The sequence below is a fragment of the Oncorhynchus mykiss genome, chromosome 13 (assembly GCF_013265735.2).
Source record: "Oncorhynchus mykiss isolate Arlee chromosome 13, USDA_OmykA_1.1, whole genome shotgun sequence".
Classification (NCBI taxonomy): Eukaryota; Metazoa; Chordata; class Actinopteri; order Salmoniformes; family Salmonidae; genus Oncorhynchus; species Oncorhynchus mykiss.
The window spans coordinates 19,619,919-19,644,704 of record NC_048577.1 but is presented as its reverse complement, the minus strand read 5'-3'; the positions used below and the strand labels follow the sequence as shown (position 1 = coordinate 19,644,704).

The 24,786-nt window shown below is 42.2% G+C and overlaps 2 protein-coding genes and 2 pseudogenes across 3 annotated transcripts; 2 read left to right on the top strand and 2 right to left on the bottom strand.

The window, feature by feature from the left end:
* The first annotated feature begins 3,350 nt into the window (after nt 1-3,350).
* LOC118938230 overlaps nt 3,351-24,786 on the top strand; it is a 28,757-nt pseudogene continuing 7,321 nt past the window's right edge.
* On the top strand, nt 8,347-9,934 carry LOC118938228 (annotated as a pseudogene).
* LOC118938224 lies at nt 15,553-19,151 on the bottom strand. Of its 2 annotated transcripts, XR_005035476.1 has the most exons (4): nt 18,285-19,151; nt 17,829-17,921; nt 16,412-17,667; nt 15,553-16,148 (listed from the first exon to the last, which is right to left on the bottom strand). XR_005035476.1 is itself a non-coding variant. In XM_036940512.1 (3 exons), the coding sequence occupies exons 1-3, from the start codon at nt 19,003-19,005 to the stop codon at nt 16,565-16,567; spliced, it is 1,917 nt and encodes a 638-aa protein (XP_036796407.1). In that variant the 5' UTR covers nt 19,006-19,151; the 3' UTR covers nt 15,553-16,564. The 2 variants fall into 2 exon arrangements, 1 of the variants encoding a protein (XP_036796407.1); XM_036940512.1 differs by having other exon boundaries at nt 15,553-17,667.
* LOC118938225 lies at nt 19,618-24,514 on the bottom strand. The gene is made up of 8 exons (XM_036940513.1): nt 23,958-24,514; nt 21,774-21,844; nt 21,467-21,580; nt 20,889-21,008; nt 20,403-20,598; nt 20,245-20,298; nt 19,969-20,137; nt 19,618-19,864 (listed from the first exon to the last, which is right to left on the bottom strand). Exons 2-8 carry the CDS (start codon nt 21,813-21,815, stop codon nt 19,789-19,791), a joined length of 771 nt encoding a protein of 256 aa, XP_036796408.1. The 5' UTR covers nt 21,816-21,844; nt 23,958-24,514; the 3' UTR covers nt 19,618-19,788.

The following is a 24,786-nucleotide window of genomic DNA, read 5'->3' as shown; positions in this document are numbered from 1 at the left end:
ATTACCACCGAACAAGCTAGTAACCACGGAAACGATTCTATTGAAGTTGTATAATCAGGAATAAACACTGTGTCACCAACACCCACCTGTTGTATCCATTTTAGTAACTTTAGTGCCCTTCTTGATAGCTGGCAGGACACCTACAGAAAGAGGATCGTAGACATTAGTGGATCCTTCCACCATATATCGTTTTAGAATTCTATCAATAAATCCAGGTATTTTGGAAGTGGAGATGAATACTCACTGTAACTGGTTGTTTGAGTTAGAGTTTGAGGCAGTGCCAACATACCAACTACTTGGCGGCTTAGTTTTTTCACCCCATACTTAGCCTCCCTAGACCTTCTAGCCTTGATAACCTCTGTGGCCTTCTTTTCTGCCTTTGCTATATTTGCCTCTCGGCTGGGCCTGGGGCCTTGCGGGGGCTTCGGCACAAGGTTCTGAGGCGAATAACAGTGGGGAAATCATATCACCATAGAAACCACATTTTTCACCATAGGCATGATGGTACTGAGTGACATGTCACATAAGGGTTAACCTTAGAATTAGAATCAGAATTAAAATCTGAATTCCAATAGTATTAGTTCTAACTAGTAGGTGGTCCATGTGTCTTAATGGCGTTATTATCGCGTCGTAAACTGGTTTTCAACCCGTCGTATTACTAGATTGCAACCAACTGGTCTCCGTTACAACCAGACGTTTTGCAACAGAACTAAAAGCTGTTTCTTACCTTTCGAGGGCTATCCTGGAGGCAGTCTACCAGGGCTGGCAGGCTTAGTCCATCATGGCCAGCGGAATGGACATCTGTCTGGAGCACTTGCTCTCTATCACTAGCTTGGAGGGTCCCAGCCTGGGGTATAGGAACATAAGGAAATACATATAACTTAAGCCCTCTATTATTATACCCACTTTTCCAACTATAAACCATAACTTTAGAATAACAATCAGAATTCAAATCTGAATTCCAAAACTATTAGTTCTAACTAAACTCAGCAAAAACAGAAACGTCCCTTTTTCAGGACCAAGTATTTTTAAGATAATTCGTAAAAATCCAAATATCAGATCTTCATTGTGAAGGGTTTTTGTTTCCCATGCTTGTTCAATGAACCATAAACAATTTATGATCATGCACCTGTGGAACGGTTGTTAAGACACTAACAGCTTACAGACGGTAGGAACCGTCTTAATGGCTTTATTATTGCGTTGTAAACTGGTTTTCAACACGTCATATTACTAGATTGCAACCAACTGGTCTCTGTTACAACCAGACGTTTTGCAACAGAACTATAAGACGTTTTCTTACCTTTAGGGGGCTGTCAATGGGGCAGTCTACCAGGGCTGGCAGCCTTAGTCCATCATGGTCAGTGATGTCTGTCTGGAGGACCTGCTCTCCAGCACTAGCTTGGAGGGTCCCAGCCTGGGGTATATGAACATAAGGAAATACATTTAACCTTAGCCCTCAATTAATTATGCCCACTTTTCCAACTATAAATCATATCAATCTGTTTTTACAGCATATAGGTTATACTACCAAGAAGATAGCCTCATTACATATCAAGAGGGATAGCCCCAGAATGAACAAACATTTTTTCATCACTTATGAGACTTACTTTTAGAATCATTTTTCTCAACGGTTTATGATTTCTATCCATTGTGCTTTCAGGCACCCTTCAGATTGGACCTGACATTTTTTTAAATAAACAAATACATTTTAAAATACATTTCAAACATTTTTTTTACAACATCTTGGCCAGTTATGCTGTACTCACACAGAATGTCTTCTTTGTCCACTCAAAGTGATTTATTTGAACATGAGGATGACTGTCCTTTGCAAAGCATCAACTCAACTGAGGCAAAAGTAGCGCACTGAACATTTTCTTGAGTTCGTTTACGTCATAGGCTTCTATATTCCATCGTACATTATGACGTCAACTACAAAAGCACAGAGCGACCACTCGGGGAAATTAATGCATTGTTTCTGATCACATACGATACCTGAAAAATGTTTACAATGTAACCCAATTAATTTAGGTTCAGTGAGGTTTTATCGTATTATATGGATAAATGATGCCCTCTGTTGGCCATAACTGATATATTATAGTCAAATAAATCAAATCATTGATGGGTTTGGTGAGGGAAGACAGATGTAGTAAGCTGATATGATCAGGGCATGCACACATATTGCCCATGAATGAATAAATGTTTTAAGCCAAATGTATATTTGTCCAAGACAGTCATTGTTACGCCTTTGCCCAAATTGCCCAATATAGCTTCATGTCACACATCTATCATAATTTATACAAACTGGATGAATGCAGGCTGTTGGTTTGTAAATGTTGTAAATAAATATGTATATAGTATGCATATGTAACAGTTGTTAAAGTACTATGTGAATTTCACCAGGTTCATATTTGAATGTGTCGTGTTGATTTGTTATTATGCATGCCTGCATCCTGGCTCAAGTGGAGTGTGTTCTCACGTCTTGCCCTGCGTGCTCAAATCATTTTGATGCACTGAGAGAGGTAGTCACGCTTTTTATGTCTTCAGAAAAGTTTGATTATTTTCAGTACAAAGTCATACACACAGTGTTTTGTTCATGAATAATGATGTGTATTTAGAGGTTACTCATAAGTGGATGGTATTGTTAAGATGCACTTGTAATTGTACTTTTTAGGATGATATCAACATTCTGAATTCAACATGTGGTTAATAGCTGGCTAAGGTATTAGCAGGCTATTTATTGTATGTGTGAACGATGGCTAGCTCCTCGAATGATCCCAGTCCCTCCTATTGTGTATCTGCTGTAGAAATAGGCTACGATTCGCAGAACATATGTGCTCTACAAATGTTTTATTTGCTTTTGGATGCAGGTATGTGGTTTTATCTTTGTAAAATATGTTATGTATAATAAGGAGAGACTTAATCTTTGTATTCGAAAATCATTTTGATGCACTGAGAGAGAAAGAGGCGATGATTCTCAGAACATATGTGCTCTACAAATGTTTTATTTCCTTTTGGATGCAGAGTGAGTTCTGCTTGATTAAAACTACCTGATCTCCAAAGTCCACGTCTATAGTCTCAATCAACCATACACAACGCAGAGTTACAGCGGTGCAGTATAGCACCGGTTACACATATTCTTATTATTGTTTCATTCACTTATCTTTTTGACCTGCACTGTTGGAGTTCAGATCTTAAGAATTTCACTGTACCCTACAATTACTACTGAATAAAGCGATCAGTGTTGTCAAACAAGAAATTATGCCTACAATTTAGTTTATGGCAGCTGGCGAAATCCCGCCTTCTTCGTTGGCATTTTCGAGATCGGCATTAAATTAGACGGTTCGTTTTCAGGCCGGTTTGGTGAGATTGCCTTTAAAATGGACCAATAGTGGCCACGAATAGACTGCCCCTGTGATACTCGAAGCCAATTTTAATTGCATAAAACATTTTCAGTATTGAGTAATTTTCAATATCTACATCAATTGTAAATAAGAAACATATTTTTATTTCCATAGTGCTCACAAATAGTAGCCATGTTCGAGTATATTTTTGTTAAAATCTTTGCGAAAACCTTGTGCAATCTGGCTAGCTAACTAACACATTTAGCATTGCGTCAAGCTAACGCTAGTACTAGCACGGTCATGTCAGTTAGCAGTTAACTTCTGCTAGCAGTGTGTCGCAGGTTGGTTCCGATAATTACATTTTAGGTCAAGTTAGGCCCTAGAAATGTCTTGCTTGTTATTAATTTGAGCCAACGTTATTTCTGAATATTCACCTTGCATTTGGAACCTATTTCCCTTTATAGCACTTTGCTGTCACAAAGTTTGAATGAGGAGGCGGCTGCCATTGTTTGTGCGGAGAGTGAGGCATGATTCCTTGTTCAACTTGATTGAATCGGGCAACTGGCTAACTACTGTAAACTGAGTTGTGTGGGATTCAGTGTTTCACATTATAGCCATTACCATATGATTAATTATTATCTGATGTTGGTTGTGTGAGGTATCTGCATTTGTGCACTGGAGCATCCATTATGAGATTAAACAACTGCTTGCTACTTGCCTGTTTGTGTGTGTGACAATAACTGAATAACATGGTGTGACTTGGATGTTGCAAAACTGTAGATAACAGCCCAGCAGATGCTTTGTCCTTGTGTTTGTATGTAACAATATTGAGCACATGGTGTGGTTAAGCAGGCATAGGGAGGGGTGGTCATCACGAGGTTTAACTGAGATGGAAAAATACTGAACAACACAATAGCAGGAACTCAGCAACTGTTATAACTAGGCTGCGATACCAGAACAGTAAGAATCTATACATCGACAGAGGGAGGACTCCAAGAAGCGCCAAGAGGCGGGGACCCGCCTGAGCGTCTGCGATAGGCTGAGCAAGTTTAAACCACGCCCAGCCTCTACTGTGATAGGCCAACAGGCGGGTTGGAGCTATGTCCATCACAGTAAAAGAACAACTGTTTACGAACATCCTGTCAGTTCTCTGTTCTGTTCTGCCCTGCGTGTTATTACAGCGAGCCCGTATATACGAAAGTTGCATTTGCCATTTATTACTTAGCTAATAAAAAATACATAGTATACAATCGGTGACTCATTGTTATATTTATACCAGATTCGAATTTACGTAACTCTAACAGTTGCAGGGTGGTCGCTGGTCCAATCCTTGTTTTTAGCTAGGTAAATTGTAATGATTATGTGCCAAATGTATTCGCTTCCCATTTTGCGTACTGTCCAGCTTTGGCGGTGTGCGTGCGGCCTGCTACTATCATTATTAGCAGCTAGTTAATGCTATGTAGGAATAAACATTAGACGAGTGTTTCCCAAACTCGGTCCTAAGAACATCAGGGGGTGTACGTTTTGGTTTGTGCTGTAGCACGACACAGCTGAATATGCATCAAGCTTTGACTGAGTCAGCTGTGTAATGTTGTGGGGGAAATGTGCACCCCTTGGAGTTCCAAGGACCGAATATGGAAAACCCTGTGCTAGACGGTGATGTTTCACAAGGATTCAATTCAGAAAGTGAAATTACAAGAATTGGAATCCTCATGTAATATAACTAAGGTCAGATGGTGAGGAATTGTACATAGATTATTGAATTGGCATTTCAATTAACCTTCTGAATTTACTGTATTGTTGATGCAGCACCCACCCCCAAACTAGTCTCCAGTCTTTCCTAGCTTCAACTAACGCAAGTACCCCTTCTCTAGAATGGCAGAGAACGACGTTGACAATGAGCTGTTGGACTATGAGGAGCCTCAGGTTGCCCCGGAGACCGCCACACCTGCGGGCAAGAAGGAGGTAAAGGGCTCTTACGTCTCCATCCACAGCTCCGCCATTCCGAGACTTTCTGCTCAAACTAGAGCTGCTCCGCGCCATTGTCGACTGTGGCTTTGAACATTCCTCTGAAGGTGAGCCTCACAGGCACTTCCCACCTTCAACCAAAGACTGTTTTTGACTTTGTCCATTCTGTGTGTGTCAAATGGCATCCTATTCCTGACATAGTGTACTACTATTGAGCTGGGCCCATAGGGCTTTGTTCAAAACTAGCGCTGTGTGTGACTGGGCCCTGGTGGAAAGTAAAGTAGGGTGTCATTTGGGACTCCGACTGAGTTATCCATGTATGCCCCTTCAAGCATCACATCATACTTAAACTGGTCATCTCTGTATACCTGTCGCAAGACCCACTGGTTGATGCTTATTTATAAAACCCTCTTAGGCCTCACTCCCCCTCCCCTATCTGAGATATCTACTGCTGCCCTCATACTCCACAAACAGCACCTGTTCTGCCAGTCACATTCTGTTAAAGGTCCCCAAGCTCACCTATCCCTGGGTCGCTCCTCTCTTCAGTTTTCTGCCCCTAGTGATTTACAGTTTTATCTCAATCTCTTCATTCAAAGACTCAATCATGGACACTCTTACAAAGCAGCCACAACTGTCAGTGTGATGTGTTGTCTACCTTCTTGCCCTTTGTGCTGTTGTCTGTGCCCAATGTTTGTACAATGTTTTGTGCTGCTACCATGCTGTGTTGTCATGTGTTGATGCCTTGCTATGTTGTCTTAGGTCTCTCTTTATGTAGTGATGTGTGTTTTGTCCTATATATATATTTTTGTATGTTAAATCCCAGGCCCCAATCCCCGCAGGAGGCCTCTTGGTAGGCCGTCATTGTAAATAAGAATTTGTTCTTAACTAACTTCCCTAGTTACGTTTCTGTCTTTCAGTCCAACATGAGTGCATCCCACAGGCCATCCTGGGCATGGACATCCTGTACCAGGCCAAGTCTGGTATGGGCAAGACGGCTGTGTTTGTACTGGGCCACCCTGCAGCAGATTGAGCCTGTGTACGGGCAGGTGAGTGGTTGAATAATGAAATTAATCTCTACATTGTGGAAGCAGCAACTGAATTGCTGTTACATCCTCCCTCCTTTACTAAAAATAGCTTTCGATTGAGAATCCATTGAGTGCTTTGTAGTTTAGGAATAGGCTTAATCTGTATCTGGGGATACTTGCATAAGAAAGTGTCTAATTGCCAACTTTATTTAACCTTTATTTGGACTAGGCAAGTCAGTTAAGAATACATTCTTATTTACAATGAAGGTCTACCCCGGCCAAACCCTGATGACGCTGGGCCAATTGCAGTCTGAATTTGTTCTCCTTTTAATCTCACTGTTTACACTGCTGTTCTATCCTATTGGATAATCTTGTGTGCTTTTTGTTTCTCTGCTGTCCAGAGAGTTCTGTATTAAACATCCTCCCCTACCTCTCTCTCTCTGTCTACCAGGTGTCTGTGCTGGTGATGTGCCACACACGAGAGCTGGCCTTCCAGATCAGCAAAGAGTATGAGTGCTTCTCCAAGTACATGCCTACCGTCAAGGCAGCCGTGTTCTTCGGGGGCCTGTCCATCAAGAAGGAAGAGGACGCGCTGACGAAGAACTGCCCCCACTTTGTATTGGTAACGCCCGGCCGCATCCTGGCCCTCATCCGCAACAAGACCCTCAACCTGAAGAACGTGAAGCACTTTGTCCTGGACGAGTGTGACAAGATGCAAATTCAGACCACAGTAGGACGGGGGGTGGGCTGATGCCAGATGTGAGTGACGGGAGCAAGGAGTAAGTTGAAACGTCACAGAGGAAAGGTCATTTGAAAACGTGTTCCAATGTACCTACTAGCATACCACTTAGAATGCACTTCTAATACACTGTCCTACTAAGAGTAGTAGTGGATATTGGAACAGAATGTGATAGATGGTGTGACTTAAGTAAGGATTTAGCCAAAACGTAGGGAAGTATTTACATTTTATGTAGTCCCGTGGTTATGTACATGTTCTGAAACTTAAAGTTGTAGTTTTACACACACAGAGATGAACCCATCTCCCTAAATTGCACTTTGAAGAGGCATCGGCAGTATAAACATTAATGAAGCATCTTCCTCGCCCCTGTTTTGGAGGGATAGGTCTGGAGAAATTTAACCACTCTGAAATTCGTAGAGCTATATGCAAGGACTGACCGTCAATGATATCAGAATTATCATTTTGACCATGTTTTGAGACTATATAGTTTATTTTTGCGTTTACTTTGTTTACAAGCATTGGAATGAAACAAGCTTGTATTTTGGGTTCTGATGGGGTATGAAAGTTGAACTAAGCTCATGGGCATTTGTTATTCTTTTAATTTTAAATCTCTAAAAATGGATGTAGAAACTGCAGATATCCCCCCCCCCCTTTTTTTTCAAGGGATTTTGGATATGGCTTAATATTCATGTAAAAAGTTCCAGTCTAGCACATCTATGCTTTGTCTTTTCATGACTGTCTGTCTCACAAGTGGCCAGAGTTGACCCTCTCTTAACCTGGGTCTGGGGCTCTGGACATTTTCGGGAGGAACAGTCCTGGCATTAAAGCTATAATGAAAAATAAAGTTCCATCCAGCTCTAGTACTAGTAATTGATGTTCACAATCACATTTGTAGTTCTTCATTCACCAACACAGAATGTGGTTTACTCCTTTTTTTCACTTAATGTGGCTAGGTTTATAAAACTGCCCTAAAGAGTGACACTTTCCCCATGTTCTATTCATTAGGGCACACTAGCAAAATGTTTAGCACTGGAAGTCCTGGTAGTCCCTCCCTGTGTTTGGTGCTTAATGAATATCTCCTGTAGCCCATGGAGGTGTTTGTGGACGATGAGACCAAGCTGACGCTGCACGGCCTGTAGCAGTACTACTGCAAGCTGAAGGACAGCGAGAAGAACCACAAGCTCTTCGACCTGCTCAACGTGCTCGAGTTCAACCAGGTACGAACAGAGGTCTTTTCAGAGACGTAATTTATAAAACATAAGTGAGTTGACTGTATTTTGTCCATGGATTTGAAAGTCACGTTTTTAAATACAATTTTACTCATTCAAGTGAACTAAGTCTATGCACTGACAAAGTTTCTGCCTGTGAGTTTTATGCCCTGTGTTTTTCGTCTTCAGAGTGTACATTTATTTGACCAGGGTAAAGCCAGGGTGCCATATCAGATGCAGCATGGGTTTTGTGCCCCATGTTTGTCTTCGGGGTCTCACTGCCATTTTCTCTCCTGTCTGAAGGTGGTGATCTTTGTGAAGTCTGTGCAGCGCTGTGTGGCTCTGTCTCAGCTGAACTTCCCTGCAATCGCCATCCACAGGGGCATGGCCTAGGAGGAGAGGTGGGTTCTGATGGAGAGGAAAAAATCACTGGCTAAACCCTACAGTCTATGCACTTGTTAAAATCTGAGCAGTTTTGATTGGTATAAGCAATATTAGGATATTGCTTACACTTCAAGTCATCTCAGATATTAATAAGTGCATATGGTTTAGGGGTAGATTTGGGATTGGGTCTTGGCTTTCATTGGGAATTTCGGATTTGGACGAAAGAATGTCCTCGACTTTTCCGTCCTCTTATCCGTAAACCGATAAGTGGTTGAGGAGTGTCAAATCGTTAGTAGGCAAACGGTGTCCTCGCCTCCTGCTGAGGAAGCATAAGTGTCCTTTGCTGAAGTTGAGATCTACCCCTCCCCTTTCAATCAGCTGTTTACTCTGAGAAGCATGCACATATTTAAAATGATAAGTAGCATATAGTTTTTATCCATACAATGTCTAGCTAAATGTCTTTTACTACTTTACACATTTTAATTTGGGATTCCACCCCTGTTAATGTCATTTGCATTATGTGTGAATGGAGTCTAATTTCATACAAGCACATTTCCTCCTCTCCTCAGTTACTGTTGACTTTTTTTCAAAAGGAGGAGAGGAATGAGGAGTTGCACAATCAAATTGAGAATCTCATTTACTTGCACATTTTCTATAATAGTCATGTAGAAGAAGCTGTTATCCAAAGGGACTTAACAAGAACTTTCTCTCAGACAACATGTTTGTGGGTCACAGTTTCAGTGTACCCACAGGAGTGAAGCAGGATGTATAATGCCTGTTCTACTTATTCTAAATCTATGGGTGCCCCCCTTCCTCCCCCAGGCTTTCCCGGTACCAGCAGTTCAAGGACTTCCAAAGGCGGATCCTGGTGGCCACCAACCTGTTTGGCCGAGGGATGGACAATGAGCGCGTCAACATCGTCTTCAACTACGACATGCCCGAGGATTCCGACACCTACCTGCACAGAGTGGCCCGTGCAGGCAGGTTCGGGATGAAATTCATTATATCGGTCCATGGCCCTGTACAGCAGATGTTATCTAGAATCATATAAGTTGCTTTGTTGGTAAGCTTGAATGAAGACCAGACACATTTGGGCTAATTAGCTAATATCATGTCATCCGGTGAAGCTCCCTCAGACTACCCAAGTTCCCTAAACGCAACCACATTTAGAAGAAGAATTGCTTCCTGAATTCCTAGTGTAGCAATAAGCGCCCTCCTGATAAATCAAGTTTCCATGAATACCAAGGGGAACATGGCTTTAAAATACACACTTCCACCACCCTCCCTTCAAAGGAATTGCAAAGCAATGCGATGTGACTAATAATTTATTCTGCAATGGTAGTGAGTGTATTGTCGGAGGGGGGCTAGGCCGATCTGACCCTGATCAGGTCTGTGATTCAATAAGATACAGATTAAAAGGATCACCAGCACTGCTGCGTTAACCTCAAATGGATTACAAACAGATTTAACACTGTACACCAACATAACCCCGGATGCCCTTGCATTTGCCTAGGCATTAACAGAAAATACACACATAAACGATACACGGTATGTCCATGGGATTGGTTTAAGCCTCACTTTCCCAAAGTAGATGAACCAACCAGATCCTCTTTTCTGGGGAACTGATCAAAACTGATCTGGGACCAGTGTAGTTAGTGTGGCATCAAAATGAAACCATCTGACCTATTACTATTACACCTGTACCACTTTGGTACAATAGCCCCAGTACATTGTGTCACCAGTTGATTGTGTGTTCATTCAGCTCTATATTAACACCATATGAAACCTCCCTCTGGGGTTACAGAACAGGTCTGGATAGTTTGCCACACACACTGGAATGGGCCAATAGTGAGGTGATGTTAATTATTCTCCCAGAGAGAGTGAACTGAGGTGAATCATTCCTGTACATTACCAGACACCAGTGATCCTAGAAAACAAGTGCAACCAAGACAACCGCTCTGGTGAAATGGTTGCCCGGGCTTGTTTATCATAATAAAGGGCAAGGCCCTGTTCACCTGACTAGGTGGAGAAATAGATGGGGGGGCGTGGTATTGGGCGTGGCCAACAGCGCCTTCTCCGACCAACATTTTTAGAGGCCCTCCCATGGCAGCAGAAACAAAATGTTGCTGTTTTAAAACAATTTTGTCTGCTATTCGCAATTCTAGACATTTTGCCATGGGGAAAAGAAAGCATTTTACAGTTTAATTAAGCTAGTTTCCTGCAATTCTACACATTTTGCCATGGCTTGTGTTGTGTTCTTATGCTACACTTCATGACCAAAAGCTTGTCAAACATCTCATTACAAATCATGGGCATTATTATAGAGTTGGTCCCCCCTTTGGTGCTATAACAGCCTCCACTCTTCTGGGAAGGCTTTCCACTAGATGTTGGAACATTGCTCCGGGGACTTGCTTCCATTCAGCCACAAAAGCATTAGTGAAGTCGGGCAATGATGCTGGGCGATTAAGCCTGGCTCGCAGTCGGTGTTCCAATTAATTCCAAAGCTGTTCACTCATGTGAAGGCCAAATTACAGAGGAGGAACTGCTTGAGGCAATTGGAGCCTTTAAGGATGGGAAAACTCCAGGGCTGGATGGCATACCAGTTAAAGTATACAAAACTTTTTTTGGTATACTCAAAGGACCATTATTGTCTTGTTTTAACCACTCCTATATAAATGGTAGATTATCAGACACGCAACAAGAAGGTCTGATATCATTATTACTGAAACAGGACCCAAGTGGTGTATATATATAGATCCAGTCCATTAAAAAAATTGGAGACCTCTTACACTTCAGTGTTGTGATGCAAAAATCCTAGCAAAATGCTTGGCACATAGAATTTAAAAAGTATTGTCAGATATTATTCATCCTAATCAGACAGGTTTTTAACATGGGCGATACATTGGAGGTAATAAAAGACAAGTACTGGAAACAATAGAACACTATGAAATATCGGGGACACCAGCCCTGGTTTTCATAGCTGATTTAGAAAAGGCTTTTGATAAAGTACGACTGGAGTTTATATATAAATGCCTAGAATATTCAAATTTTGGGGAATCTCTTATAAAATGGGTTAAGGTTATGTATAGTAACCCTAGGTGTAAAATAGTAAATCATGGCTACATCTCAGAAAGTTTTAAACTATCTAGAGGAGTAAAACAAGGTTGTCCACTATCGGCATATCTATTTATTATTGCCATCGAAGTGTTAGCTGCAAAGATTAGATCAAACAATAATATTAAGGGATTAGAAATCAGGGGCTTAAAAACTAAGGAGTCATTGTTCGCTGATGATTCATGTTTTCTTTTAAAACCACAATTGGAGTCTCTCCATGGCCTCTTAGAGGATCTAGATACTTTTGCTATCCTCTCTGGATTAAAACCAAATTATGATAAATGTACCATATTACATATTGGATCACTAAAAAAATGCACATTTTACATTACCATGTAGTTTACCAATTAAATGGTCTGACGGGGATGTGGACATACTCGGTATACAAATCCCAAAAGAAAGAAATGATCTCACTCCTATAATTTTTTATAGAAAGTTAGCAAAAATAGATATGATCTTGCTACCTTGGAAAGGAAAATACCTGTCTATTTGTGGAAAAATCACCCTGATTAACTCCTTAGTTATATCACAGTTTACCTATTTGCTTATGGTTATGCCTACACGTAGTGACCTGCTTTTTAAATTATATGAACAAAAAATATTCAATTTTATTTGGAACGGCAAACCAGAAAATTAAAAGGGCCTATTTATATAATGAATATGAATTTGGTGGGCAGAAATTATTAAATATTAAAGCATTAGACCTCTCACTAAAGGCATCAGTCATACAAAAGTTATACTTAAATCCAAACTGGTTTTCTAGTCAATTGGTACGAATGTCTCATCCTATATTCAGGAAGGGCCTTTTCCCCTTTATTCAGATTACACCTGCTCACTTTCGGTTGTTTGAAAAGGAAATAATCTCCAAAATATCTTTATCTTTTAAACAAGCCTTAGAAAGTTGGTTGCAATTTCAGTTTAATCCACCTGAAAGGACGGAACAAATAGTACAACAAATATTGTGGTTAAACTTGATTAAAAAAACTGTATTTATCGAAGAAATGTTTGAAAAAAGGTATAATTTTAGTGAATGATATCATAAATAGGGCTGGTGGAGTTATGTCACACATGCAGCCAACACAGACATATGAAAATGTCTGCTCTACCCAAAATTACAACAAATTAATTGCAGCATTACCACAAAAATGGAAGAGGCAAGTAGAAGGGGAAAAAAGTAAGGAACTTGTATGTCGGCCCTGTATTAAAGAACATAAATGGTTAAAGAAAAGTGTGATAAATAAAACATATACCAATTTCATTTAAGGACCAAAAAAACTGACAGCTGTGCCATATAAATTGCAAAATAGTTGAAGAGATTTTCGATGTACCCATTCCATGGCACATGGTTTATGAATTGATACGCAAAACAACGCCGGATTCAAAACTTCTAATTTTTCAATATAAATTACCATACAAAATTCTTGCAACTAATAGAATGTTATATATATGGGGGATACAATCTTCCCAGCTCTGCAGAATCTGCTGTGAGGAGGCAGAGTCATTAGATCATTTATTTTGGTATTGTCCATATATAGCTCATTTTTGGTCACAGGTCCAGGAATGGCTGAAGAATTGCAACATTTGCCTAGAACTAACACTACAGATAGCAATACTGGGTGATTTGAAAAGCCATAGTCAATCAATCAATAATATAATAATTATTTTGGCAATTTGTTTTATTTTTAATTTACAATCTGTAGAAGCTATGAGAATAGGAAGGTTCAGTTCTTTTGTGAAGCATCACAGCACAGTTGAAGGATATATGGCAAGTAGAAATCCGAAGTGGATGATGTTGAGAGACAGATGGGAGGGGTTGAATGGAGCTGAAGGGTGGGACTAATAACAAGATAAACAATGTAAAGCATACCGGATCTGTAGGATGTATATAGGTTCGGAGCTTTTGTGAAATAGCATAGTTACAAGTAGCAATCAAACTGGATGGACATCAGAAATAGAGGAAGGACTAAGAACAAAGAGAGAACTGTTGTGGAGTAGACTGTGTCTGTAGAATGTGTATAGGATGTGTGGATTGAAGGTCGAGGCAGAAGTGTTTATTAGTTTACTTCAATTGGGGGATCGGCGGTAGGGTTTGCGGGGAATAATAATAATGGTATATTCTTGGATATATATATTTACCCCAAAAATATGAGGGGATTGGAAATTATGCAGACAATTACATTGGAAGCAACATTCTATCCGCAATATTAAGCCAAAAGGAAAAAAAGCTGTTCGATGTGGTTAAGGTCAGGGCTCTGTGCAGGCCAGTCAAGTTCTTCCACACCAACCTCGGCAAACCATTTCTGTTTGGAACTCCCTTTGTGCACGGAGGCTTTGTCATGCTAAAACGGGAAAGGGCATCGTATAGAATATCATTGTATGCTGTAGCGTTAAGGTTTCCCTTCACTGGAACTAAAGGGCCTATCCCGAACCATGAAAAACAGCCCCAGGCAATTCGTTATTCCTCCTTCAAACATTAGTTGGCACTATGCATTGTGGCAGGTAGTGTACTCCTGGCATCCGCCAAACCCAGATTTGTCGGTTGGACTGCCAGCTGGTGAAGCGTGATTCATCACTCCAGAGAATGCGTTTCCACTGCTCCATAGTCCAATGGCGGCAAGCTTTATGCCACTCCACCATTCGCAATGCCAAGCATTGGCTGATCTTAGGCTTGTGTGCGGCTGCTCAGCCATGGAAACCCCTTTCATGAAGCTCCCGACAGACAGTTATTATGCTGAAGTTGCTTCCAGAGGCAGTTGGGAACTCGGTAGTGAGTGTTGCAACTGAGGACAGATTATTTTTTACTAGCTACGTGCTTCAACACTCGGCGGTCCCGTTCTTTGAGCTTGTGTGGCCTACCACTTCACGGCTGAGCCGTTGTTGCTCCTAGACATTTCCAATTCACAATAACAGCACTTACATTTAACCGGGGCAGCTCTAGCAGGGCAGATATTTGACAAACTGACTTGTTGGAAAGGTGGCATCCTATGATGATGCCACGTTGAATGTCACTGAGCTCATCAGTAAAGGCCATTCTACTGCCAATGTTTGTCTACAGAGATTGCATGACTGTGTGCTCAATTTTTATACATCTGTCAGCAAAGGATGTTGCTGAACTGTCCGAATCCACTAATTTGAAGTGGTGTCCACATACTTTTGTATATACAGTGTGGCAAAAAAAGTATTTAGTCAGCCACCAATTGTGCAAGTTCTCCCACTTAAAAAGATGAGAGAGGCCTGTAATTTCCATCATAGGTACACTTCAACTATGACAGACAAAATGAGGAAAAAAATCCAGAAAATCACATTGTAGGATTTTTAATGAATTTATTTGCAAATGATGGTGGAAAATAAGTATTTGGTCAATAACAAAAGTTTATCTCAATACTTTGTTATATACCGCCGAGTAACCTCTGATGAAGATTATAACAGAACATGGCCAAGATGTTCACATGTTCATAAATGACCAGCATGGTCAAATAATAGGTCTGGGACAGGTAGCACGTCCGGTGAACAGGTCAGGATTCCATAGCCGCAGGCAGAACAGTTGAAACTGGAGCAGTAGCACGGCCAGGTGAACTGGGGACAGCAAGGAGTGATCATGCCAGGTAGTCCTGAGGCATGGTCCTAGGGCTCAGGTCCTCCGAGAGAGAGAAAGAGAGAATTAGAGAGAGCATACTTAAATTCACACAGGACACCGGATAAGACAGGTGAAGTACTTCAGATATAACAAACTGACCCTAGCCCGCCGACACATAAACTACTGCAGCATAAATACTGGAGGCTGCGACAGGAGGGGTCAGGACACACTGTGGCCCCATCCGATGATACTCCCGGACAGGGCCAAACAGGAAGGATATAACCCCACCCACTTTGCCCTCAAAAACAATATATAAAATGAGGGAATTATTCAAATGTAACTCTTTTTATGTCAATTGCAATTAGGTTAGGGCATTATTATAGCCTATACTGGCTATAATGACTGGCACAGTGAACATACTCATAACAATGATACTGTAGTAGACAGCAAATTGACCTTAAGAATCTATAGCATGCAGGTGGGTCTTTAAAAATAAAACTCAAGAAGAAGAAGATCAAAATAGATGCAAGTTGTGTTTATTGAATTAAATGTGGTGTAATAAAATGAGTTGTGAGTAGGGGGGATGGTCTCCCTCCCTCTTCTGTTGGCTTCAAGAGTTTATTTAGAAAGTGGGTTGGGGGAGGTGGCAGCAGGGTTTTCCCAAACTCGTCTTCTGCACAGTTACTTTTTGCAGTTTTTTTTTGCAGGGGAAGCAAAATAGTTTTGCCAGGGCGGCTGTGATCCGCGGGAGGAGAGCCTGTTTTTTCTTAAGCTCATCTTCAGCCACAGTACCTGAACAGGTGACAGAGAACAAGGCATGAAATCAGGGTTGTGTTCATTAGGGTACACAGTAGCAAAATATTTTTAAACGGAAACAAAAACAAGCATTTGTTATTGGCAAGTTCAAGAAAGTTCCTCCCTGTTTTAGTCCGCTGTCTTCCATTTAGTGGCTAATGAATAAGACCCTGATAACTTCATCATAGTCTCCCGTCTTTACATTACAATAGTGTGCTGAAGACAGATGCACATGTTGACTGACAGAAATGAGGACTTACTATCATTGCCAAGAGGAGACACCTTGTTCTTCTTCTGGTTCTTGTTATTTCCTCGCTTCTTCTTTCCTGACTTCCTCACTTCTTTCTTCATAGCCTCTTCCTTCTCTTTCTTCTTAGTAGAGAGAGAAACAGACATGAGTCGATGCCTCACAATCAAACAGCCGATCTACTGGTTCTTGGCCGTCTCACCTTTTTGGAGGTGATGTCCTCGAGGTCTGTGGAGAGGGCGCTGCTGATGGGCTTGGTGCTTTCAGAAAGGTAGCTAATTACCTGGGACTTCTCAGAGATGGCTGAGCTTACACTGGTCTTTTCCAAACCAGTGCTGTCATCAGCCATCTCCTCTAGGTCCTCTTCTAGAGTTTCCCTCCAAGCCAGGAGCTCCTCGGTGAGGGTGACGTCACTCCTTGAGGAGGTTGAGGAGTGTGACCTCCCACTACCACGGCTCCTCCTGGCTCCAAAATGGCCGTCGGAACTCCAGTCCTCGGAATAGTCATCTATGACTTGTGTGATGATGTCCGCCATGTACCTGATGGCTCCCTCGCTACCAGAGCGTGCGGCACGAAGTTGAGCCCGGTTGGAGTCCGAAAGCAGGGACAATCTTTTAGCCGCAGTCTTCACAATGGCCTTCACCGCATCCTCCCCACTGAATTGGATGCTCTCCTCCAGGCCAAAGACGACAGAGATGTCAGCATACTTCAGGGCATGCTGGACCTCCACAAAGAGATCCTTCATCAGCCTGAAGGGGTCATTGGCCCTCCTTGTCTGGGGGGACTCTGAGGCCTCCAGTCGGCACATGATGCCGTGGAGAATAAACTTCAGAGTCTGGGGGCTCATGACGGTGGCCCAGGGAGTGCTGCGAAGGAGGATGTGCTCCTTGCCTGGTAGTAGGGAGGGAATCTTCTCCAGGGGGTCCTGCCTCTTCTTGGTGGGCATCAGGGAGCTGTCACTCATCTCAGAGACCTCAGCGCACCCCACCTCTTCTTCCAGGGTCTGGGAAGGAGCTGCCCGTGCTGCATGGGTGGTCGTCACAGAGTCGTCCTTCATGGAGGTGCTGGGGACTACCTCTTCTTCATCCAGGCAGGGTCTGGGCAGAAAACCGTCCAGAGTCTGGGCAGGAGCTGCCCATGCTGCCTGGGTTGAGGTGGAGGGTTTAGGGTATGAGACAGTCATGACACTTACAACCACCTCCTCTTCGTCCTTGGGTGAAGAGGAACACGGAGAGCCAGGGAACCTTTCCCTGGCACCGGAATCCAATCCTAAGAAAACACAATCATATTCTGAACTGGTTCAAAGCCACATCCATGTATAACACTATGCAGTATCTAGTACATTTACTATAATGGTAATACACTGGTTATTACACAAGTTATTACATGGTTATTACTGGTGATATGAGCAAAACAGGTTATAAGTGTACCTTTCTGGATGATGAGCCTAGCCTTGTAATCGTCGTTGCAGGTACTGTTCAGGATGTCTCCCACCCTGGTGGTCAGGACCTGGCAGACGGCCCCTAGTCAAATCAAAATGTATTTAATACAGGGGTGTCAAACTCATTCCATGGAGGGCTAAGTGTCTGCGGGTTTTAGTTTTTTCCTTTCAATTAAGACCTAGACAACCAGGTTAGAGGAGTTTCTTACTAATTAGTGACCTTAATTCATCAATCAAGGGTGGAGTGAAACCCTGCAGAAACCTGGCCTTCTATAGAATGAGTTTGACATTTGATTTAAAGTAATTATTCACACAACCTGTCTCCAAACACTGTATAGAAAAAAAGAGGAGAGAGAAAATGAAAATACCATTACTGGCAATAAGAGAAAAGAAAGAAGGGGAATGTGCGGGTGAAAAAGACGTTAAAAACAACATAATAACTAACCTAGTGCCTCCTTGTTGTCATCGGAGAGGGAGCTGGAGGACTGGAGGGTCAGGAAGCTACCCCTCTCTAACAGAGCGGCCCACCTCCCACTGGACTCTGCCCCCTCCTTCTCTCCAAGGTCAAGTGACCAGGTGGAGTCGCTGTCCCACAACTCGTTCTCGCTGGATGTGGGGGTCTCCCCCCAGCCGTCCCTATACATCCAGTTGAAGTTGTCATTCCACATAATGTCTCTACCCGGTGGGGTGGTCGGCAGGCCCAAGAAGTTCTCCAGCAGATTCTTAATGGCCCGTTGGATGAACATGTACAGCACGTCTGTGAAAAATTCATCGGAGAGCCTACGGTTGGCAGCCAGGTCTTTCAGGATGGGCTCGGACCTGCTCTGGCGGGCCATTGGCCTCCTTCCCATACCGGTGTCCAGAAGCATCTGATACACCTTGCAGATGAGCTCCTTCCCAAAGTAGTGAACCTTCCCCCTGAAGATCCTGTTGACCAGCTTCCATGAGGACAGGATCTGCCCTAGGGGCTCCACTGGTGGTGTTAACTTAATGCCCGTGATGTCATTCAGTGAAACATCATCCTCACTGCTGAACTCCTGGTGGTTCCCGGTCAGTGTCGGAGTGCGTCTGATGAAAAATAACATCAAAGATGTTACTGGCTGTGACTCCTGCCTCTCTGTGGCCGGTGGTAGGAGCGGTGGTCTGCCTACTTCTTCTGCCGCCATGCCCAGACCGGGGAATGCTGGGAGTGCTGGCAGTCTGGGTCGTGTCTATCTCCCCAGCAGGGCTGCTGGTCTCCCCAACTTCCCCTGGCCTCTCCCCAAGCAGGGCAAGGGCAGGGAGGGACCCCTCGCTAAGGACTTTATGGACGTCGCTTTCCTTGGGCTTCCTCACTGACCCCAGTTCTCCCAAATCTGGCATATTGGACTTGCTCGATCCCTGTGATAACCCAGGGCATCTCCCATTCCGGCTGCTGTTGCCTCTTCCAGACCTCATATGGTGGATCCGTCTGGCGGCCTCCTGGGCACTCTCACAGGCGTCCCTGAACAACTCTGAGAAGATGCTGGAGAGCCTCTCTTCGGTCAGACTGATGTCTGGATGGGTGTTCTCCAAGTCAACCTCAACAGAAAAGAAGAGGTCCTCCTGGGCCCTTTTCAGGATGTTACTCACAGACAGATCTGCTACGCCCTGAAGCTCCTTGTCGGTCTCAGAAGGGGGACTGGGCAGCTGCCCACCCAGGAGCCTTCCCTTCGGCTCAGAACTCCGCTGGTGGAACTCCCTGGAGATGATCTGGAGCTCACCTGACCCCCAGCGGGACGAGTTTGACGACTCTGGACTGGATGTCCTGATCAGAACCATCACTGGGAGGAACACCTCATTGGAGACACACACCACCCACTCGATGATCTCGTCCAGGTCACCTATTGTCACGTTCTTAGAAAGAGAAACAGAAAACAACAAAATGACAGCTAGTAGTTTTTATGTTAAAATATTTTTTTTTCACATGATCACTCCACCTTTGAAAGCAGAAGAAATGAGGGACTTACTATTTGTTTGAGGAAGTTCCTGATAAGCTTTCTCTTACTGGAAAACAAACAAACAAACACCAGGAATCATTGGCAACTTAAACTAGTGCTTACATAGATAATATTTTTTCTGCACATAATGAGGTTCACAGCAGGACTCACGGGTGAGACTTCAGGAAGTTTGTTAGAGAGAACACCTCAGGTCCTATTGGACGGGAGGCATCATCGCTCTTAGCCTCGGATGTGACATCACTCTTTGGGGTCAGGAGGTCATCAACAGATGAAGAGGAGATAATTATCTCCCCATCAGGTGTCAAGGGACATAGGGGTTCTGAAACAGAAGACAGTCAGAATTACCACCGAACAAGCTAGTAACCATGGAAACGGTTCTATTGAAGTTGTATAATCAGGAATAAACACTGTGTCACCAACACCCACCTGTTGTATCCATTTTAGTAACTTTAGTGCCCTTCTTGATAGCTGGCAGGACACCTACAGAAAGAGGATCGTAGACATTAGTGGATCCTTCCACCATATATCGTTTTAGAATTCTATCAATAAATCCAGGTATTTTGGAAGTGGAGATGAATACTCACTGTAACTGGTTGTTTGAGTTAGAAGAGATTGAGGCAGTGCCAACATACCAACTACTTGGCGGCTTAGTTTTTTCACCCCATACTTAGCCTCCCTAGACCTTCTAGCCTTGATAACCTCTGTGGCCTTCTTTTCTGACTTTGATATATTTGCCTCTCGGCTGGGCCTGGGGCCTCGCGGGGGCTTCGGCACAAGGTTCTGAGACGAATAACAGTGGGGAAATCATATCACCATAGAAACCACATTTTTCACCATAGGCATAATGGTACTGAGTGACATGTCACATAAGGGTTAACCTTAGAATTAGAATCAGAATTAAAATCTGAATTCCAATAGTATTAGTTCTAACTAGTAGGTGGTCCATGTGTCTTAATGGCGTTATTATCGCGTTGTAAACTGGTTTTCAACCCGTCGTATTGCTAGATTGCATCCAACTGGCCTCCGTTACAACCAGACGTTTTGCAACAGAACTAAAAGCTGTTTCTTACCTTTCGAGGGCTATCCTGGAGGCAGTCTACCAGGGCTTGCAGGCTTAGTCCATCATGGCCAGCGGAATGGACATCTGTCTGGTGCACTTGCTCTCTAGCACTAGCTTGGAGGGTCCCAGCCTGGGGTATAGGAACATAAGGAAATACATAGAACTTAAGCCCTCCATTATTATGCCAACTTTTCCAACTATAAACCATAACTTTAGAATAACAATCAGAATTCAAATCTGAATTCCAAAACTATTAGTTCTAACTAAACTCAGCAAAAACAGAAACGTCCCTTTTTCAGGACCATGTATTTTTAAGATAATTCGTAAAAATCCAAATATCAGATCTTCATTGTGAAGGGTTTTAACACTGTTTCCCATGCTTGTTCAATGAACCATAAACAATTTATGATCATGCACCTGTGGAACGGTCGTTAAGACACTAACAGCTTACAGACGGTAGGAACCGTCTTAATGGCTTTATTATTGCGTTGTAAACTGGTTTTCAACACGTCATATTACTAGATTGCAACCAACTGGTCTCTGTTACAACCAGACGTTTTGCAACAGAACTATAAGACGTTTTCTTACCTTTAGGGGGCTGTCAATGGGGCAGTCTACCAGGGCTGGCAGCCTTAGTCCATCATGGTCAGTGATGTCTGTCTGGAGGACCTGCTCTCCAGCACTAGCTTGGAGGGTCCCAGCCTGGGGTATATGAACATAAGGAAATACATTTAACCTTAGCCCTCAATTAATTATGCCCACTTTTCCAACTATAAATCATATCAATCTGTTTTTACAGCATATAGGTTATACTACCAAGAAGATAGCCTCATTACATATCAAGAGGGATAGCCCCAGAATGAACAAAAAATGTTTTATCACTTATGAGACTTACTTTTAGAATAATTTTTCTCAACGGTTTATGATTTCTATCCATTGTGCTTTCAGGCACCCTTCAGATTGGACCTGACATTTTTTAAAATAAACAAATACACTTTAAAATACATTTCAAACATTTTTTTTACAACATCTTGGCCAGTTATGCTGTACTCACACAGAATGTCTTCTTTGTCCACTCAAAGTGATTTATTTGAACATGAGGATGACTGTCCTTTGCAAAGCATCAACTCAACTGAGGCAAAAGTAGCGCACTGAACATTTTCTGGAGTTCGTTTACGTCATAGGCTTCTATATTCCATCGTACATTATGACGTCAACTACAAAAGCACAGAGCGACCACTCGCGGAAATTAATGCATTGTTTCTGATCACATACGATATCTGAAAAATGTTTACAATGTAACCCAATTAATTTAGGTTCAGTGAGGTTTTATCGTATTATATGGATAAATGATGCCCTCTGTTGGCCATAACTGATATATTATAGTCAAATAAATCAAATCATTGATGGGTTTGGTGAGGGAAGACAGATGTAGTAAGCTGATATGATCAGGGCATGCACACATATTGCCCATGAATGAATAAATGTTTTAAGCCAAATGTATATTTGTCCAAGACAGTCATTGTTACGCTTTTGCCCAAATTGCCCAATATAGCTTCATGTCACACATCAATCATAATTTATACAAACTGGATGAATGCAGGAGGTTGGTTTGTAAATGTTGTAAATAAATATGTATATAGTATGCATATGTAACAGTTGTTAAAGTACTATGTGAATTTCACCAGGTTCATATTTTAATATGTCGTGTTGATTTGTTATTATGCATGCCTGCATCCTGGCTGAAGTGGAGTGTGTTCTTACGTCTTGCCCTGCGTGCTCAAATCATTTTGATGCACTGAGAGAGGTAGTCACGCTTTTTATGTCTTCAGAAAAGTTGGATTATTTTCAGTACAAAGTCATACACACAGTGTTTTGTTCATGAATAATGATGTGTATTTAGAGGTTACTCATAAGTGAATGGTATTGTTAAGATGCACTTGTAATTGTACTTTTTAGGATGATATCAACATTCTGAATTCAACATGTGGTTAATAGCTGGCTAAGGTATTAGCAGGCTATTTATTGTATGTGTGAACGATGGCTAGCTCCTCGAATGATCCCAGTCCCTCCTATTGTGTATCTGCTGTAGAAATAGGCTACGATTCGCAGAACATATGTGCTCTACAAATGTTTGATTTCCTTTTGGATGCAGGTATGTGGTTTTATCTTTGTAAAATATGTTATGTATAATAAGGAGAGACTATTAATTTTTGTATTCGAAAATCATTTTGATGCACTGAGAGAGAAAGAGGCGACGATTCTCAGAACATATGTGCTCTACAAATGTTTTATTTCCTTTTGGATGCAGAGTGAGTTATGCTTGATTAAAAATACCTGATCTCCAAAGTCCACGTCTATAGTCTCAATCAACCACACACAACGCAGAGTTAGTTACAGCGGTGCAGTATAGCACCGGTTACACATATTCTTATTATTGTTTCATTCACTTATCTTTTTGACCTGCACTGTTGGAGTTCAGATCTTAAGAATTTCACTGTACCCTACAATTACTACTGAATAAAGCTATCAGTGTTGTCAAACAAGAAATGATGCCTACAATTTAGTTTATGGCAGCTGGCGAAATCCCGCCTTCTTCGTTGGCATTTTCAAGATCGGCATTAAATTAGACGGTTCGTTTTCAGGCAGGTTTGGTGAGATTGCCTTTAAAATGGACCAATAGTGGCCACGAATACACGTGCTTCTAGACTGCCCCTGTGATACTCGAAGCCGATTTTAATTGCATAAAACAATTTCAGTATTGAGTAATTTTCAATATCTACATCAATTGTAAATAAGAAACATATTTTTCTTTCCATAATGCTCACAAATAGTAGCCATGTTCGAGTATATTTTTGTTAAAATCTTTGCGAAAACCTTGTGCAATCTGGCTAGCTAACTAACACATTTAGCATTGCGTCAAGCTAACGCTAGTACTAGCACGGTCATGTCAGTTAGCAGTTAACTTCTGCTAGCAGTGTCGCAGGTTGGTTCCGAGAATTACATTTTAGGTCAAGTTAGGCCCTAGAAATGTCTTGCTCGTTATTCATTTGAGCCAACGTTATTTCTGAATATTCACCTTGCATTTGGAACCTATTTCCCTTTATAGCACTTTGCTGTCACAAAGTTTGAATGAGGAGGCGGCTGCCATTGTTTGTGCGGAGAGTGAGGCATGATTCCTTGTTCAACTTGATTGAATCGGGCAACTGGCTAACTACTGTAAACTGAGTTGTGTGGGATTCTGTGTTTCACATTATAGCCATTACCATATGATTAATTATTATCTGATGTTGGTTGTGTGAGGTATCTGCATTTGTGCACTGGAGCATCCATTATGAGATTAAACAACTGCTTGCTACTTGCCTGTTTGTGTGTGTGACAAGAACTGAATAACATGGTGTGACTTGCATGTTGCAAAACTGTAGATAACAGCCCAGCAGATGCTTTGTCCTTGTGTTTGTATGTAACAATATTGAGCACATGGTGTGACTTGCTGTATCTTACAAAGTTGTGGTTAAGCAGGCATAGGGAGGCGTGGTCATCACGAGGTTTAACTGAGATGGAAAAATACTGAACAACACAATAGCAGGAACTGAGCAACTGTTATAACTAGGCTGCGATACCAGAACAGTAAGAATCTATAAATCGACAGAGGGAGGACTCCAAGAAGCGCCAAGAGGCGGGGACCCGCCTGAGCGTCTGCGATAGGCTGAGCAAGTTTAAACCACGCCCAGCCTCTACTGTGATAGGCCAACAGGCTGGTTGGAACTATGTCCATCACAGTATAAGAACAACTGTTTACGTACATCCTTTCAGTTCTCTGTTCTGCCCTGCGTGGTATTACAGCGTGCCCGTATATACGAAAGTTGCATTTGCCATTTATTACTTATAAATAAAAAAATACATAG

Bases quoted from the DNA above. Each gene is read 5' to 3' on its own strand.
- LOC118938224 (XM_036940512.1), bottom strand. From the start codon at position 19,005: ATGGCGGCAGAAGAAGTAGGCAGACCACCGCTCCTACCACCGGCCACA. The intron at 17,922-18,284 runs GTTAGTTATTAT...TGATTTGACTAG, and splicing joins TGACAACAAGGAGGCACTAG to GGGCCGTCTGCCAGGTCCTG. The intron at 17,668-17,828 runs GTACACTTATAA...GTGTTTTCTTAG, and splicing joins TAGGCTCATCATCCAGAAAG to GATTGGATTCCGGTGCCAGG.
- LOC118938225 (XM_036940513.1), bottom strand. From the start codon at position 21,815: ATGGATAGAAATCATAAACCGTTGAGAAAAATTATTCTAAAA. The intron at 20,299-20,402 runs GTGAGTATTCAT...CTCTTTCTGTAG, and splicing joins AACTCAAACAACCAGTTACA to GTGTCCTGCCAGCTATCAAG. The intron at 20,138-20,244 runs GTGGGTGTTGGT...CTTCTGTTTCAG, and splicing joins TACTAAAATGGATACAACAG to AACCCCTATGTCCCTTGACA.